The 14,385-nt window shown below is 45.5% G+C and overlaps 1 protein-coding gene across 1 annotated transcript; it reads left to right on the forward strand.

Annotated features, from left to right (window-relative positions):
* The first annotated feature begins 213 nt into the window (after nucleotides 1-213).
* Nucleotides 214-6,681, forward strand: CDC37 (cell division cycle 37, HSP90 cochaperone). Its single transcript, XM_069083093.1, has 8 exons — nucleotides 214-457; nucleotides 2,391-2,672; nucleotides 3,065-3,170; nucleotides 4,031-4,146; nucleotides 4,679-4,801; nucleotides 4,990-5,172; nucleotides 5,470-5,541; nucleotides 6,072-6,681. The coding sequence occupies exons 1-8, from the start codon at nucleotides 356-358 to the stop codon at nucleotides 6,237-6,239; spliced, it is 1,152 nt and encodes a 383-aa protein (XP_068939194.1). The 5' UTR covers nucleotides 214-355; the 3' UTR covers nucleotides 6,240-6,681.
* The last annotated feature ends 7,704 nt before the right edge of the window (nucleotides 6,682-14,385 follow it).

Consider the following 14,385-nt stretch of genomic DNA (forward strand, 5'->3'; position numbering starts at 1 on the left):
CTAAGACCCACCCCCAAAGCCTGCAGCCAAATCCTAGAACAAGGGAGCCATGAGGAGGAGGGCTCAAGACCGGAAGGGGGCGGTGTTCCTACCGGCTGGGGTATGTATCTCTTTAAGGACTCCTCTACGTCGCGAGCCTCTCGGGTCTTTGACGCAAGCGTAGCAACGCCGGTTCCTGTTGCTAAGGAAGTGATGTTTTGGCGGGAGGGGCGGGCCCATCGAACGCTCGGGTCCGACCCCCCGGAAGCGGAAGGGGAGGACCGGAGCCAGGCTGGAGCGAGCGGCGGGGGGGGCCTTGCCGGAGGCGCCGCAGCCGCAGGGAAGCCGAGCTAGGCGGGATCGGTCTGGCGCCAAGATGGTGGATTACAGCGTGTGGGACCACATCGAGGTGTCGGACGATGAAGACGAGACGCACCCCAACATCGACACGGCCAGCCTCTTCCGCTGGCGGCACCAGGTGCGTCCGGGCCGGACCCTACTCCCGGACCTTTCTCCTCCAGCTCCGAGATCCGCACTCGCCCTTACCCTGCCCCAGTCACCCTCCCTCTCCACCCCCACCTGCATCCCCGGCCGGACCCAAATCCGGCCCCTCTCTCCCCATTACCCCGAGACCTTCGCGCCCCCTTCCCTCACTCCTAACCCAGCATTTCCTCTGACCCGAGATCCGGGCCTCCCCTGGAGCAGAGCTGGGAGGGCATCCCTCTCCAGCCCCCAGCCGCAGCCGCCGGCCTCTCTTCCTGTCCGAGGTCTGGCCTTCCGAACTTCCCGAGTCCGTCCATTTGATACGAGACCACTTGGGTGCGTGGTGGCGGTGGCGTTCGGGGCAAGGGGACGAGATCCAGGCAGTGGGGCTTCCCTCGAGCTGACGCCCCGGGCTCGGATGCTGAGCCGAACCTCTCTTCCCCCAAATCCCACCCCCCTAAACACATGTAGCGACCCTGTCCCTGTTGTTCTGTGGGAACTTTTCCCCAGCTTCCCACCACGGACTTTCCCATTCCTTTCCCGGAGCGCTTAGATCATCCCCGAAATCTACTAGCAGGATGTAGGTGGATGGGCTTCAGGGAGGTGCCTAGGTGTCTTCAGGCACTTCCCAGGCAGGCCCAGAAATTTCCATTCCTGGTGGAATCCCTGTGGGATTTTCCTGTTACTCACTTCCTTCATCTGGCTCTCCTGTGAAATCTAATCCAAGAATTTCTGTCGGAGGACCAGGGTTTGAAACCCAACTTTGCTGTTTGCTGCTTATGTGACCTAAATCACTTTAATGAGGGGACCGTTTGTAAAATGAGGGGATTGGATTAGATCTCTAATATCCTTTCTCAAGCTACATCCGGTGAGCTTTTCTGGTCCCACCCCCCCATGTCTTCAGCTCTTTTGTTGCTCCTTTTCCTACCTAAAATGTACCCCCCCCCCACGACTTTACTTCCTAGGCTCACTGCTAGGGTCCACTTGTTGCCCTCCTGCCTAATCATGTTTCCTAACAACTGTATGTAACCTCTCAGATGATAGTATGGGACCAGTAGAAGTGCATTTAGTACGATGTAAGGTCCTTGAGGGCAGGTACTTTAAAAATTTTTTTCTTTGTGTGAATCTCCATCACCTAAAACAGAAGTTTTCATTACTAAGCACTTAATAAGTGCTTGTTGGGTTGAACCTGGATGCCTGGGGACTACAAGACCCAGATCCAGGCCAGAATCTCCTGACCAAGTCAGTTGTGGTTCCAATGGCATAGTATGATGCTGTGAGCAGAAGCCAGGGCTAAGCTACTCATTCCACTGACTGTCCGTGTATGACATATTTATTCACATGCCTTTAGTTCATCGAAGGTGAGGATTTGGCATCTGGGTGTCAGGATTGGGCCCATGGGACAAAGAGCAGTCTGCCAAGCTAACCAGAAGCACTTGTTTCTCTGGATCCCCACAAAAGAGGAGGCTTTTTGAAAAACCTTCCACAGAGCAGATTAACTCAGGCATGGGGTGGGGCTGACTTGGGAGGTAGGGTGAGCCCTGTAATAAAAAACATGTGATAAAATGGAAAACGCACGAGACCTGATGTCAAGACAGTTACTTTTGCATCCTAGTTCTGATACTTCCTAGCTATGAGACCCTGTGCAAATCACTTATCCCCACTGTCTGTTTTCTCCTCTAAAATAGGAATGATAGTATTTGTATTATATCTACCTCACAGGGTTGTCCAGAGGAAAGTGCTTGGTAAACCCTAATGTGAGTTATTAATATTTTTATTTTATAATTGTATTTTTGGATGATAGTGGACTAAGATTAGCGCTTTCAGCCCCAGGGCCACCGTGCTGCCTGCCCTTCTTTCTAGTTGCTGCTCTCCCCGGTCTTGCTCTGTATCCTGTTTGCTCCTAAGGTGGTCACTGCCCTCTGCAGGCACGAGTGGAGCGCATGGAGCAGTTTCAGAAGGAGAAGGAGGAGCTAGACAAAGGATGCAGGGAGTGTAAGCGGAAGGTAGCTGAATGTCAGCGGAAATTGAAGGAACTGGAGGTAGCTGAGCCCAAAGGTGGTCAAGCAGAGGTACAGCGGCTCCAGGCAGAGGCCCAGCAGCTGCGGAAGGAGGAAAAGAACTGGGAGCAAAAGCTTGATGAACTGCGCAAGAAGGAGAAAAACATGCCATGGAATGTGGACACCCTGAGCAAGGATGGCTTCAGCAAAGTGAGTTGGGGATCAGATGTGTGTGTGTGGCAAGGCTGTCTTGTGGGGAGGGAGAAGGGAGGTCAGTGGAGGTGAGGACATGCTGAGCAAAAAAGTTCATGCTCTGGGGCTTCCTTGAGGAAGGTGGTGTTTGAACAGGTATAAGCAGCAAACCAGCCCTGAGATAGGAAAGCAGGCGGTCATCCCATCATCCCAAGGAGTGTGAGGCCTACCAGTTAACTCTGAGTCAATTTCCCTGTGAATAAGCCAGCTTCTTTTCTCTAGGCCTGAATGAATAGATCAACTATTCCATCATGCTTCTCATGCTATGGAAGGAGCCAGGTAGAGAGGCTGAGCCTTAGCATAGGGAAGATGTGGTTCACTGGTTTCTCCTCCTCACTTTCCCATCACAGAGTGTGTTCAATATTAAGCCAGACAAGGAGGAAGATTCTGAGGAGCAGAAAGAACAGAAGCACAAGACCTTTGTAGAGAAGTATGAGAAGCAGATTAAGCATTTTGGTAAGGCCCCACTATTTTAGTGTGCTCTGGGCTCTCCCACCCTGGCAGAGTCTGTCCTTGGACCATTCATGGGGGTCATTTCCTAAGCTGGGAGAATGCCCATCATGGGAGAGTTTCCATCTGGGTGGGAAGACTGATGAAGGCACAAGGTTCCCTGGAGTCATGTCCTTGAAGCTATAGTCAGACCAAAGCACTCTAGGCTATGAAATATTTTCAGCCTTAGTTCCTTCCCCTGTAAATAAGAGGATTGGACTAGATGATCTTTAAAGGCCTATTCAGTGCTAACATTCAATTTTTTGGTTTCCTGATCTCAACTTGAAGGCAAAGACAAGGAAGGGATATTGGGATACTTGAATGGCTTTCCTTCCTTTTGCTGCCCCTCCCAGTGTGTTAATGTCCTAGGTTCAAAAGGAAAGGGGTGTTCAATCTGTCCCCCAAATTGACCCAGAAGTAGAAGTGGTATCCTGAATACTTCCAGCCCCTCCAGTCACTCAAACCAACCAATTGCATACACTATATCTCTACTTGCCCATAATGCTGCTCTGCTCTGGAGGATAGTGAAAGGTAAAAGACATAACCTCTAACTTTATGGAAATTCTGATCTCGTTAGAGACATACACACACACACACACACACAAGAAAACACAAAAAATTTATACAAAATGAAATAGAATTGATGTTTTTCAAGACAGTGCCTGGGTTGAAGTGTGAGGATAGGTTGTGAGTTTCTCTGAAGTGTTTGCTGTGTCTCCTGACATGTGGGAAAGAAAGAATGAATGAAAAAGAATTTTAGTGGACAGAGATGTGAATGTATGGGCTTAGTGCCTTGAAGACCCTGTCAGTGCCATGTGTTGTAACAGGCATGCTTCGGCGCTGGGATGACAGTCAGAAGTACCTGTCTGAAAACCCGCACCTGGTTTGTGAGGAGACTGCCAACTACCTGGTCATCTGGTGCATCGACCTGGAAGTGGAAGAGGTAAGGGCAGCCGGGAAGGGGAGTCTTCGCCTGGCTAGCCTAGAACAACTACAAGTATAAATGAGAACTGTGTAGAGCAGGGGTGGGGAGTCTGTGACCTTCTAGGTCCTTGCGTGCATCCTTTTGACTTAGTCCAAGTTGTACAGAACAAATCCTTATTAAGGGGATTTGTTCTGTGCAGCTTGGATTCAGTCAGAGGGCTGTACTTGAGGACCTAGAAGGTCGCATGTGGCCTCAAGGCCGCACCCCTGGTATAGAGCAAGCACTTGACTGGTCTGGGGTTTGGATAGGTCAGGGCAGGTTTGGGAAAGGCATGGTCTACTCGGTAGAGCTCCCAGTCTAGTAGAGTCATAAGATGTGCACAGATAACTACAATGTACAACAGTAGAGCTCTGCAGAATTGTAAGGGTAGATGTTTAATGAAGCCCCTGAATAGAAGGGTGGAGAGGGTCTGTTGCCATCCCAAAGGCTATGCAGGGGCTGGGCAGAAGGCTTTTGCTCCTGTGACTAGTTGAGCTTTTTCTCCTTTTAGAAATGTGCCCTCATGGAGCAGGTGGCTCATCAGACAATTGTTATGCAGTTCATTCTGGAGTTGGCCAAGAGCCTGAAGGTGGATCCCCGGGCCTGCTTCCGGCAGTTCTTCACCAAAATCAAGGTGAGTCTTCAGGGCCCAGCTGTAAAGACTAGGAACATAGGAACGTGTCACTGGGCAACAGGAAGGGACACCCCCTGGCTACGCAAGGTTGGCTTCACATGGCACCTTCTGGGCGCTAGCCAGAGGGTGACAGGAGCCTCGGGTTCCCATTCATCTCATCAGGATTGTTCCTCGTTCATTCCTCACAGACAGCCGACCAGCAGTACATGGAAGGCTTCACAGATGAGCTAGAGTCCTTTAAAGAGCGGGTGAGAGGCCGTGCCAAAGTGCGGATTGAGAAAGCTATGAAGGAGTATGAGGAGGAAGAGAGGAAGAAGCGCCTGGGCCCCGGGGGCCTAGACCCTGTGGAGGTCTATGAGGCACTGCCTGTGGTACGTCCTTGCAGCGGGAGCTGGTTGGGGCGCTGCTTGATCTCTTCTGTGCTGGGCCCCAGGGAGATGGCACATCCTAGGGCTATGTGAGCCCAGGGGACTCCCCAGCTGGCGGGCCCAGAGAGGGCCAGTTGCCCAGAAAGCACTCATGCTCTTCTCGCACTTGATTGCTGAGCCTTTTTTCCTATGGCTAGCTGCTGTTTTAGTCATTGAACACACTGTGTCTAGCTGTCCTTTTCTGTCCTTTGGAATGCCCACATTCTGGACAACTCTTCCCTTATCCATCCCTGTACTTAGGAGCTCCAGAAATGCTTTGACATTAAGGACGTACAGATGCTGCAAGATACCATCAGCAAAATGGACCCTGCGGTGAGTGTCCAGTAGGGGGAGCCTGAAATAAAATGTAGTCTTGCCATGGCCATTGTTACACCCGGTTCCTTAAGCACTTAGGGTGTGGTATAGGATTGTTGGCTGCTTTTTAGTTTCCTTCTTTTGTCCAGACTTTTCATCTCCTGGGCTCCACTTCTCCTTGGCAGTCAGAAGCTGACTCATTCTCCCACCTTGGCAGGAACTAGAGTCACAGGGGCCCACAACTTTTTTGGAACATCTGGCCTGTCAAAACTAGGCCTTTGCCTTTTCCTACTCTCTCCAACCAGGAAGCAACAAGAAACTTTGTTTTGGAGCTTGGCTTGGAGCTATGGAGCTTCAGCCATCTCAGCCCCGGCAGAGCAAAGTATACTGGCCATCAGGGCCTTCTGCCTCTTCCTGTGTGTCTGGGAGTTTTGGGTTCAGTTGATGGGCTACACATGCAGAACCAGGGCTTTGAGAAATCCAGGGAATAGAGAAACCTGTAGGAGAGGAAACATGCTCATTGGTGGTGGGGTAACCTCTTGTTCCAGGAAGCAAAATATCACATGCAACGTTGCATCGACTCAGGCCTCTGGGTTCCCAATGCAAAGGCAGCCGGAGGGCAGGAGAAAGGAGAGGATGAAGCCCCAGCTTCAGACCTTGTGGGTGAGGCCAGAAAGGGCAGGGTCGAAGAAGAAGAAGAGAAAGGGAACGTCTGATCTGGCCCCTGCTGCAAACTTTATACCAGACTCTCTTTTAAGATGACAAAACCAACAAATATAAGAATATATAAAATCTGTGAGCTTTTGAGTCTCCTGCTCGCTTTCCACACCAAATCCCCAGTGCTGGCATTCCTCCCAACACCCCCTCTGTCCCAGCTCTGATCCAGATATCTGCTTTGAGTGTGAAGGGGCTTCCAGATGGCTCTGTGTGCCACCACTACTGCCCGCCTCCTCCCATCAGTCATTATCTTGCCCTGTGCTCAGTAGGAGTGGGAGCTGGTACTGGGTTTTGGGGGAAGGAGCTTGTTTGGGACTTAGAGCTGACTAGGGTTGTAGGCTCTGGGGACTGTTATTAACCCATTAGTGTGCTGTTGTGTCTATTTTTGAGGTGAGGGTAACTGGCAAACATCTTCAAATAAAAGATTTTGAGGAGTTGTGACCAGGGTTGACTTCTTAACATAACATTGTGAGTGTCATTTACCTGATTTCCCTTGTACCCTTTCAAGATGGCTTTCACCAAACCCAACCAGAGGGTTATCTGTTTTTTTATGGACAGATAGATAACTTCTTCTCCTACATTGTCACGTTTAGATATGGGGCTGTATCTGCCTTCTTGTGACCCTTCTATCCCTGGGCATGAAGACAAATTTGGGACAAAGATAGAAGTTTCTGTGACCACCTGTGAATTTTTTAAGTGCAACAAGGGAGTGGGGGGAGGACTGGAGGAAGTTCTTGCAAGATGGTTGAATAAATGGACATATTTTTATTTTATCTAAAATAGCAACAGCCAACAGGGAGGTGGGGGGGGGAGGCTGAAGAAAGATATCCTACAAAGAAAGCCTTGTGGTAAACAGATCAGGGACTGAAGAAATAAGTAAAGAAAAAAGAGGTCCTAATACCATATAGAAATTTTCATTTAAGTGTTAACAAATAGCACACTAACAACTAGACTTATATGAAGGAAAATGGAGCAATCACAAGAACCTCTGGTGTGAGTTAGAGACAACCAAAAATGAAATAAGGGCCTTAAGGGATTTGAAAATATGAGACTTCATAGTTTATAGCAGAAGCTGGAAATTCTTCAAGTAGAGGGTGCTCTGTAAGTTAGGCAGAACAGAAATACAAAAGTGCATCAATATAGAAGAACATGAAAAAAAAGCCAAATTAGAAGAAAATTCAAAGTTGCCACAAAATAAAACAACAGACCTTAAAACAGCTCTCTGATCCAATCTGATAATTATTGCTCTTCCAGAAAAAAAAAATTAAATGAGTCATTAAATGTCTACTATGTACAAAGCACTGTTCTAAGTTCTGGGGATACAAAGAAAGGCCAAAGACATTCCCTGCTCTCAAAGAGCTTACAGCCTAATGGGGACACTGACTTGCAATCAACAGTGTTCAAACAACATAAAGACAAGATGAATGGGAAATAAGGGGCAGGGGCACACCAGAATTAAGATCAGGAAAGATTTCTTGTAAAGGTGGGATTTTAGCTGGTACTAGAAGGAAGCCAGGCCTAGAGGACAGCAACTTGAAAATTCCCAATCAGAAGATTGTTTTCTTAGAAATAACCAGCAAGAAGGTCAGAATCATTGGATTGCAGCAGTAGGGGTTGGGGGGTGGCAAGGCATAAGAAGACTTGGAATGATGGAAGATGGCTTTGAATGCCAGGGGAGTCTATTTGATACTGGAGGTGATAGCCACTGAGCTTTATTAAAGTGAAACAGTGACATGGACAGACCTGTACTTTAGGAAGGTCATTTCAACAGCTTAAAGTGGGGAGAGACTTGTGGCAGGTAGACCATGCAGCAGAGGTCACTGCAATAATCCAAGCAAGAGGCAATGAAGACCTGCATTTGGTAAATGCAGTGTCAGGGGAAAGAAGAGAGCATATAAGTGCTACAGTGGGTAGAGCTCAGGACTTGGAGTCACGAAGACTGGGTTCAAATTTGGTCTCAGACACTTAACTAGCTGGATGACCCTAAGTCACTTAACCCTGTTTGCCTGTTTCCTCATCTGTAAGATGAGCTGGAGAAGGAATGGTAAATCACTCTAGTCACTTATCCAAGAAAACCCCAAATGGGGTCATGAAGAGATGGACATGATTGAAACGACCAAACAATATGGACAGAGGAAAAGTCAACAAGTCTTAGCAAACCGACTGGATTGGGGGGCGGAGGGGGAGGGATGTGTGAGAGAGTAGAGTCAAGGCTGACACAACCTAGGTGATTAGGAGGATAGTGGTACCCTTGATAGTAATAAAGAAGTTAAAAAGAAGGGGAGGGTCTGTGGAGAAAGATGAATTCAGTTTTGGACATGCTAAACTTTATATGTCTACAAGACATCCAGCCCAGGTTGTCACAGGATGTTGGAGAGGTGAGACTGGAGGTCAGGAGAAACTTTAGGTCTGGATCAGTAGATTTGAGACTCATCAGCATAGAAATGATAATTGAATCCTGGGGAGATGAGATCACCAAGTAAAGTAATCCAGAGGGAGAAGAGAAGAGGTCTCAGGACAAGCCTGGGGGACAATAATCATTTTTAAAGAAATCACACAAAACTATAAGTATTGGGCAAAGGAGGGAAGGAAAGGGAAAAGTACAGATAAAGAGAATCCACAGGATTTCATCAGGAAAGGATTTCAAAGTTTGCCTTAAACATCACCAAAATTCAGAGCTTTGATGAAAAATAAAATAAAATTTGTCAAGTAACTAGGAGGAGGTAATTGACATATGAAAAAACTCCAGCTGTAATCATGTAGGTCCTCTTAAGAACAAAAACTGAAAGAAAAATCTGGAGTATGATATGCCAAAAAGTAAAAGAGAAAGCAAAGCTTGTACTCAGAATATCTGTGAATTGAACATACTCTTGCATGAAGAAAAAAAAAATGGATTTTTTTATAGATGACAGGTTTTAATGATTCCTTTACATAAAACCAAATATAAGTAGGACTTTGAGGTACAAATTCATTAAACTGAAACTAATTATATGCAAATCCAATAGCCTGAAAGGCTTACACAGGAATGCAATGTTTCTGTGCATGGAGTAGATTAACATACTTCTTAGAAGTCCTATCTTGCGGGAACAAAGAGAACAACCATCCTTAATCCTGATAATGGTGATCAGACTGTTATCCTAAAGGAAAGCTGTAGAAGAAAAAAGAAATTCATTTAGTCTTTTTGGAATAAAGCCTTACACGTAGTGTTCCATCAAGCTATTGCCAAGGAATTCAAACAAAAAATATTGGAGAGGGTGTAGGGAGATTGTGATTAGATGGTTTTAAAGCAAAAACAAGTATAGGCTGTTCTTTTGAAAAAAAAAAAAAGCCAGCTTCTGGGATTTTGGACAGGGTTGGGGAAGTAAGGGGTGTGTTTTGAGAGAAGATTGAGACAGTCATTTCAAGCCAAATAAGGTACAGTTAACTAATATTGTGTTTGGGTTTTTTTTTTAATAGATTATTTTAGCAGGATTTGATAGGGGAAAAACATTAAACAGTAATATCCTTTTATTATAATGACTTTTTCCTGTGTGGAGTTAAGCCAAACAGTTTGGAGTGATTACAGATCTCATTTATGAGGCCCTGAAATGTTCTGGGGCTGGATACAATCAGTAATATCAGCAAACAGGAGCATGTAGAGGACCTCTTTGGAAAAGCCTTCTGCGATTTGGTCTTTGCTCCGGACACTGTTAATGACATTGGGAAATACGTGGGGTGAGCCTGTCTCCCCAGTTTTATTCCTTGATGGTTCTCAGCAATTAGCTTGCCAGAAGGATGGCAATTAAATGAACAAGAGTTCATAGTCTCATGGTCTATGAGTCCATACATCTTATGCAGATACTCCATAGGGATAATGAGTTGGACCCTGATTTGAAGAGGAATAAGAAAGCAGAGTGGATTTTTCTTTGTCTACTAGTTTAGTCTACTACTTACTATGCAATTTAGTCTTCAAGAGTTACCTGAGGCGCAGCTAGGTGGCGCAGTGAGTAAGGCAGGGACCGAGAGTCAGGAGGACCTGAGTTCGGTTCCGACCTCAGGCACTTAACACCCCGACAAACAAACAAACAAACAAACTAGCCGTGTAACCTTGGGCAAGTTACTTAACCCCAATTGCCCTCCAAAAGGCAAACAAAAAAAAAAAAGAGTTACCTGGGACACTGGGGAGTCTAGTGACTTGTCCAGTCACAAAGTCAATATATATGGCCAGACTTGCACCCATGATGGTTTCTTTGCTCCATGGCCATATCTTTAGTAAATGTCACAGCACCTTTAATGACAGCCCCCACCTTTTCCTTAAAAAGTTCCTTAAAACAAAAATTTTTTTTGGTGATATATGGCTTTAAGTCATAGAATTCCATTCCCCAAAGGATTCAAGTTGATCACCCAAAGGACAATAAAAAAGTATTTGGTAGGTATGAACAGGCCGAAACACATTGCAAAGACATTGTTAGAGACACAATGTGAAGGAATGGTCTTGAGGAATATGAAATTAGGGTATATGTGAGGGGTACTTTTCCTCTAAGCTGAAGCTCCTGAGCCCTTTATCATCCCAGTTGGTAAAGGATGTCATTAGAGAAATGTATGACTGGGAGCGGGGGAAAGATAGGTGGCTTCTGTGATGAGATAAAGGGATAACCAGTAGGTATCCCAAATATTCCATTGGTACCAATGAAATATCAACAGATATAGAGGAAAGCCCCAATATATTATGTGGCAGGTTTACAAAGGGACAGAGACGAGTTGCACAGGATAGATAGAAATGGATGGGCTGTGATCTGTGGCACTGGGGGAAGTGCCCACATTGATGACATCACAGATCCAATGAAATAAATTAATGTTTTCAATTTGCCTGTGACAAAGAAGGAAACTATATAATGAATGATTGCTGAAGGAGAATTCCAGAGATGAAGCTTACTGGCAGTCTCTATTGGAGTTTGTGACCATTCAGAGAGAACCAAGAGTTGTCTAACTGCAATGGCAACATCTTGGAATATGGAAAATATAGGAACATCCCAAGGCTTCATTAAGCCACTAGAGAAGACATCCGAGTTATGATGAAACTGGGCAGACTGGCTGATGATCCCAGCTCAGAAGCAGACACTTGTGGGTGGAATCTCCCATCTCTTACTCCAGCAACAGAGGGAGCTTGCCTATTCATTCCTTCTTTAACTGATCCAAGAGTCTTTTGGAGGAGGTTTCCCAATCTGTTCTGAGATAAAGTGGAATGACATTATTTTCTGATGCTTTACTATTAATTTCTGTCTTGATTAAATGTTTTGCTTTTTATCACGTAGGTATGTTTACTGGGTAAGCAAATAAGAAAGCAACATGATATAGTGGATAGAGCATTGGTCCTGGAATCAGGATACCAATGTTTATATTCCTCCTCAGTTATTTATTAACTGTATGACTCTGGGCAAGTCATTCTCTAGGCCTAGGTTTCCTCATCTATGAAATGAAAAGTTGGACTCAGTCTTCAGAGCTGGACTATTTGGACCTGAGTTAACTTCAGAAGTTTTCAGTTTTCTAACTAGGTAATAAGCAAAAGACCCTAGTTAACTTCAGAAGTTTTCAGTTTTTTAACTAGGTAATAAGCAAAAGGGTAAGTTCCTACAATTTGAAACCTAGTCTTAGAAGATCCAGAAATAGTAGGATCCATGGACTACAATTAAATAAAATATTAGCAAAGAGGCTATAGCAAAAAAAAGTGTTAAAAACAAAACTTTCATTATGACCAAGTTATATTTGTACCAGGAATGCAAGGAAGTTTCAGCATTAGGAAAACTATTAACACATTAATTATTAATAACAAATACATTTCCTTTTGGCTAGGAAAAGGCATTGACCAAGCTCAGGATGAATGCAGACCTCTTTCTGCTATGTGTATGGGTATATCTGGGGCTTGCCTGCAGAGGTTGGTAGTGAATTAATTAAAAAAAAATTAGCAAGCAGAACTAAATTGGCTTAGTTTCCTACAGTGTCGCAGGCTTGGGCACAGTGGTTCAAAGAGGAATAACTCTCATAGCCCCAGATATGAAGTGGGGACACATGTTTAAACAGCCTGTAAATGAAAAACTGAATTGTGGGAAAAGTTGTTTTCAGAGTAAGCTGTGGCTAGAACCATATTCAAGTAGGTTGTGTGTGTGTGTGTGTGTGTAAAGGTGAGGAAGAAGGGGGGTGCTGTTTGGAGCAATGTGGCTGTCACTCCCAGAATCTTGGGGTGGTTGGATAATGGTTCTGCCTGAAAGCTCTGCTGGATAAGAAATGGGAGAGAGGCCCAGAGCCAGCCCTTTGACTCTATGAAATGTGTGTAGATTCCTGCACTGGTTCTTGGAGGGAGACCCTCTACCCTAGAGAGTAGTGAAAGGACAGATCGTGGCCCTCCTGGGTGTGAATTTTTGGGAAGAAGGAGCCATGGGAAAGTATTATCCCTTTAATGACTTGGGAGTGGAAGTAACTGCTTCTTGTTAGGAGAATAGGAACTGAAGGCTATTGCAGGAAGTACTCAGAGGAAATGATGGTGTATATGAAAGCCAGGTGTCCTCTGAGCTGGAGCTCCTGTCCTTTCCTGATCCCACTCAGCAATTATCTTTCCCGACTCCAGGCCCAGAGCTCTACCCACTGAGCCACCTCACTTTCTCTCTACTGTTAGTTCCATTGGGTTAATCCCTGAAAGAAGTATTTGCTAAACTCTTAATTATGTGTCAGGCACTGTGCTGGAGGGTGGAAATAGAAAAACTAAAGGGAAATGAGGAGCTTTCATTCTAATGAGGGAATCAAGACTAACATTTATAAGCAGATACAAAATATATAAAGCAGATATATTGTAAGTGGAAAAGGATCTAGCAACATGAGGGAGTAAGAGTTTAAAAGAAAGGTAGATCAGAAGGTTGGCTTGGGGGTGGCTAGGTGGAGCAGGGAATAGAGCACTGGTCTTGGAGTCAGTAGGCCTGAGTTCAAGTCCTACCTCAGACACTTAACACTTGCGAGCTGTGTGATCCTGGGCAAGTCACTTAACCCCAATTGCCCCTCCAAAAAGCAAACAAACAAAAAAAGAAAGGTTGGGATAAAAATCTTTGAGACTTTAAGTGCCAGAATTAGAATGAATTAGAACTGGAAAGCCTTAAAAGTCATCTAGACCAATACCCTGTAATGGGAATGTAAATTTTTAAGATCTTCCCTGCCCCTAGGCTAAAGTGCACCTGGAGCCTGGGGTGGGAGACTTGTTTTTCAGTAGATACTTTTTGATTGGCCAGTGGGTCCAGAAGGTTGTTACATTCTCTGAGCCAGGAGAAGGCTATATAAACACTGATTTGAGGCTTTCTTTTGGGGGCTCACTTTGAGAAGGGTTCTGTGATTTGATCAGATGAGACTCTGGGAAGCCGTTATTAAGAGCCCCCCAGCTTTGAAAAACCCAGATGTTGATTTGGTATGGATGTAATGGTTGTACAGTTTGGAAACCTGTCTACTTGATCTGTTTCTCTGTTTTGATAATCCTGTCTGTTCGGGATGCTGACCTTTTCCCCCTGAACTAGGTAAATGATACATATTTGACTGATTAAAGTACGCTTGTTAACCCATTTTGAGTTGCTCCGCCAACCCATTTGAGGTTTTCTTGGCAAAGATACTAGAGTGGTTTTGCCACGCCTACCAGCTCATTTTATAGATGAGGAACTGAGGCAAACAAGGTTAAATGACTTGCCCAGGCTCCAAAGGAGAAAGTCAGGATGGTGACTTTGCACAGCCCTCCCTCATTTAAATCCAATTCACTTGCATGTCATGGTATCACCTCCCTGAAGTCATGGTTCCCTTTGAGAATGAAGGACAAACAACATCAACATCCACAAAATCAACAACAACACAGCTAGTGATGCCTGAGCCCAGATTCGACCTCAGGAGGATGAGTCTTCCTGACTCCAGGCCTGGTGCCACCCGGCGGCCCCTTTCCATTTTTCAGATGAGGAAACTGAGGCTCAGAGGGGTGAAGTGGCAGAAGCAGAATTTGACCCCAAGGGCTCTGATTCTCAGTTTTCCAGTCTCTCCTCAGCACAACACTCCTCTAAAGGTCTGAACTTCATCCTACAGGAAATAGGGACTTTGAGAATTCTTTATCAGGGCGTGACAAAAAAGTCCTTTTGGAAGATT

This window comes from Petaurus breviceps, unplaced genomic scaffold (assembly GCF_028583685.1).
Source record: "Petaurus breviceps papuanus isolate PSGF00001 unplaced genomic scaffold, PetGlider_PUasm1.0 172, whole genome shotgun sequence".
Taxonomy (NCBI): domain Eukaryota; kingdom Metazoa; phylum Chordata; class Mammalia; order Diprotodontia; family Petauridae; genus Petaurus; species Petaurus breviceps.

Coding starts and splice junctions, on each gene's coding strand:
- CDC37 (XM_069083093.1), top strand. CDS start 356: ATGGTGGATTACAGCGTGTGGGACCACATCGAGGTGTCGGACGATGAA. Junction 3,171..4,030: donor GAAGCAGATTAAGCATTTTG/GTAAGGCCCCAC, acceptor GTGTTGTAACAG/GCATGCTTCGGCGCTGGGAT. Junction 5,173..5,469: donor TCTATGAGGCACTGCCTGTG/GTACGTCCTTGC, acceptor CCCTGTACTTAG/GAGCTCCAGAAATGCTTTGA.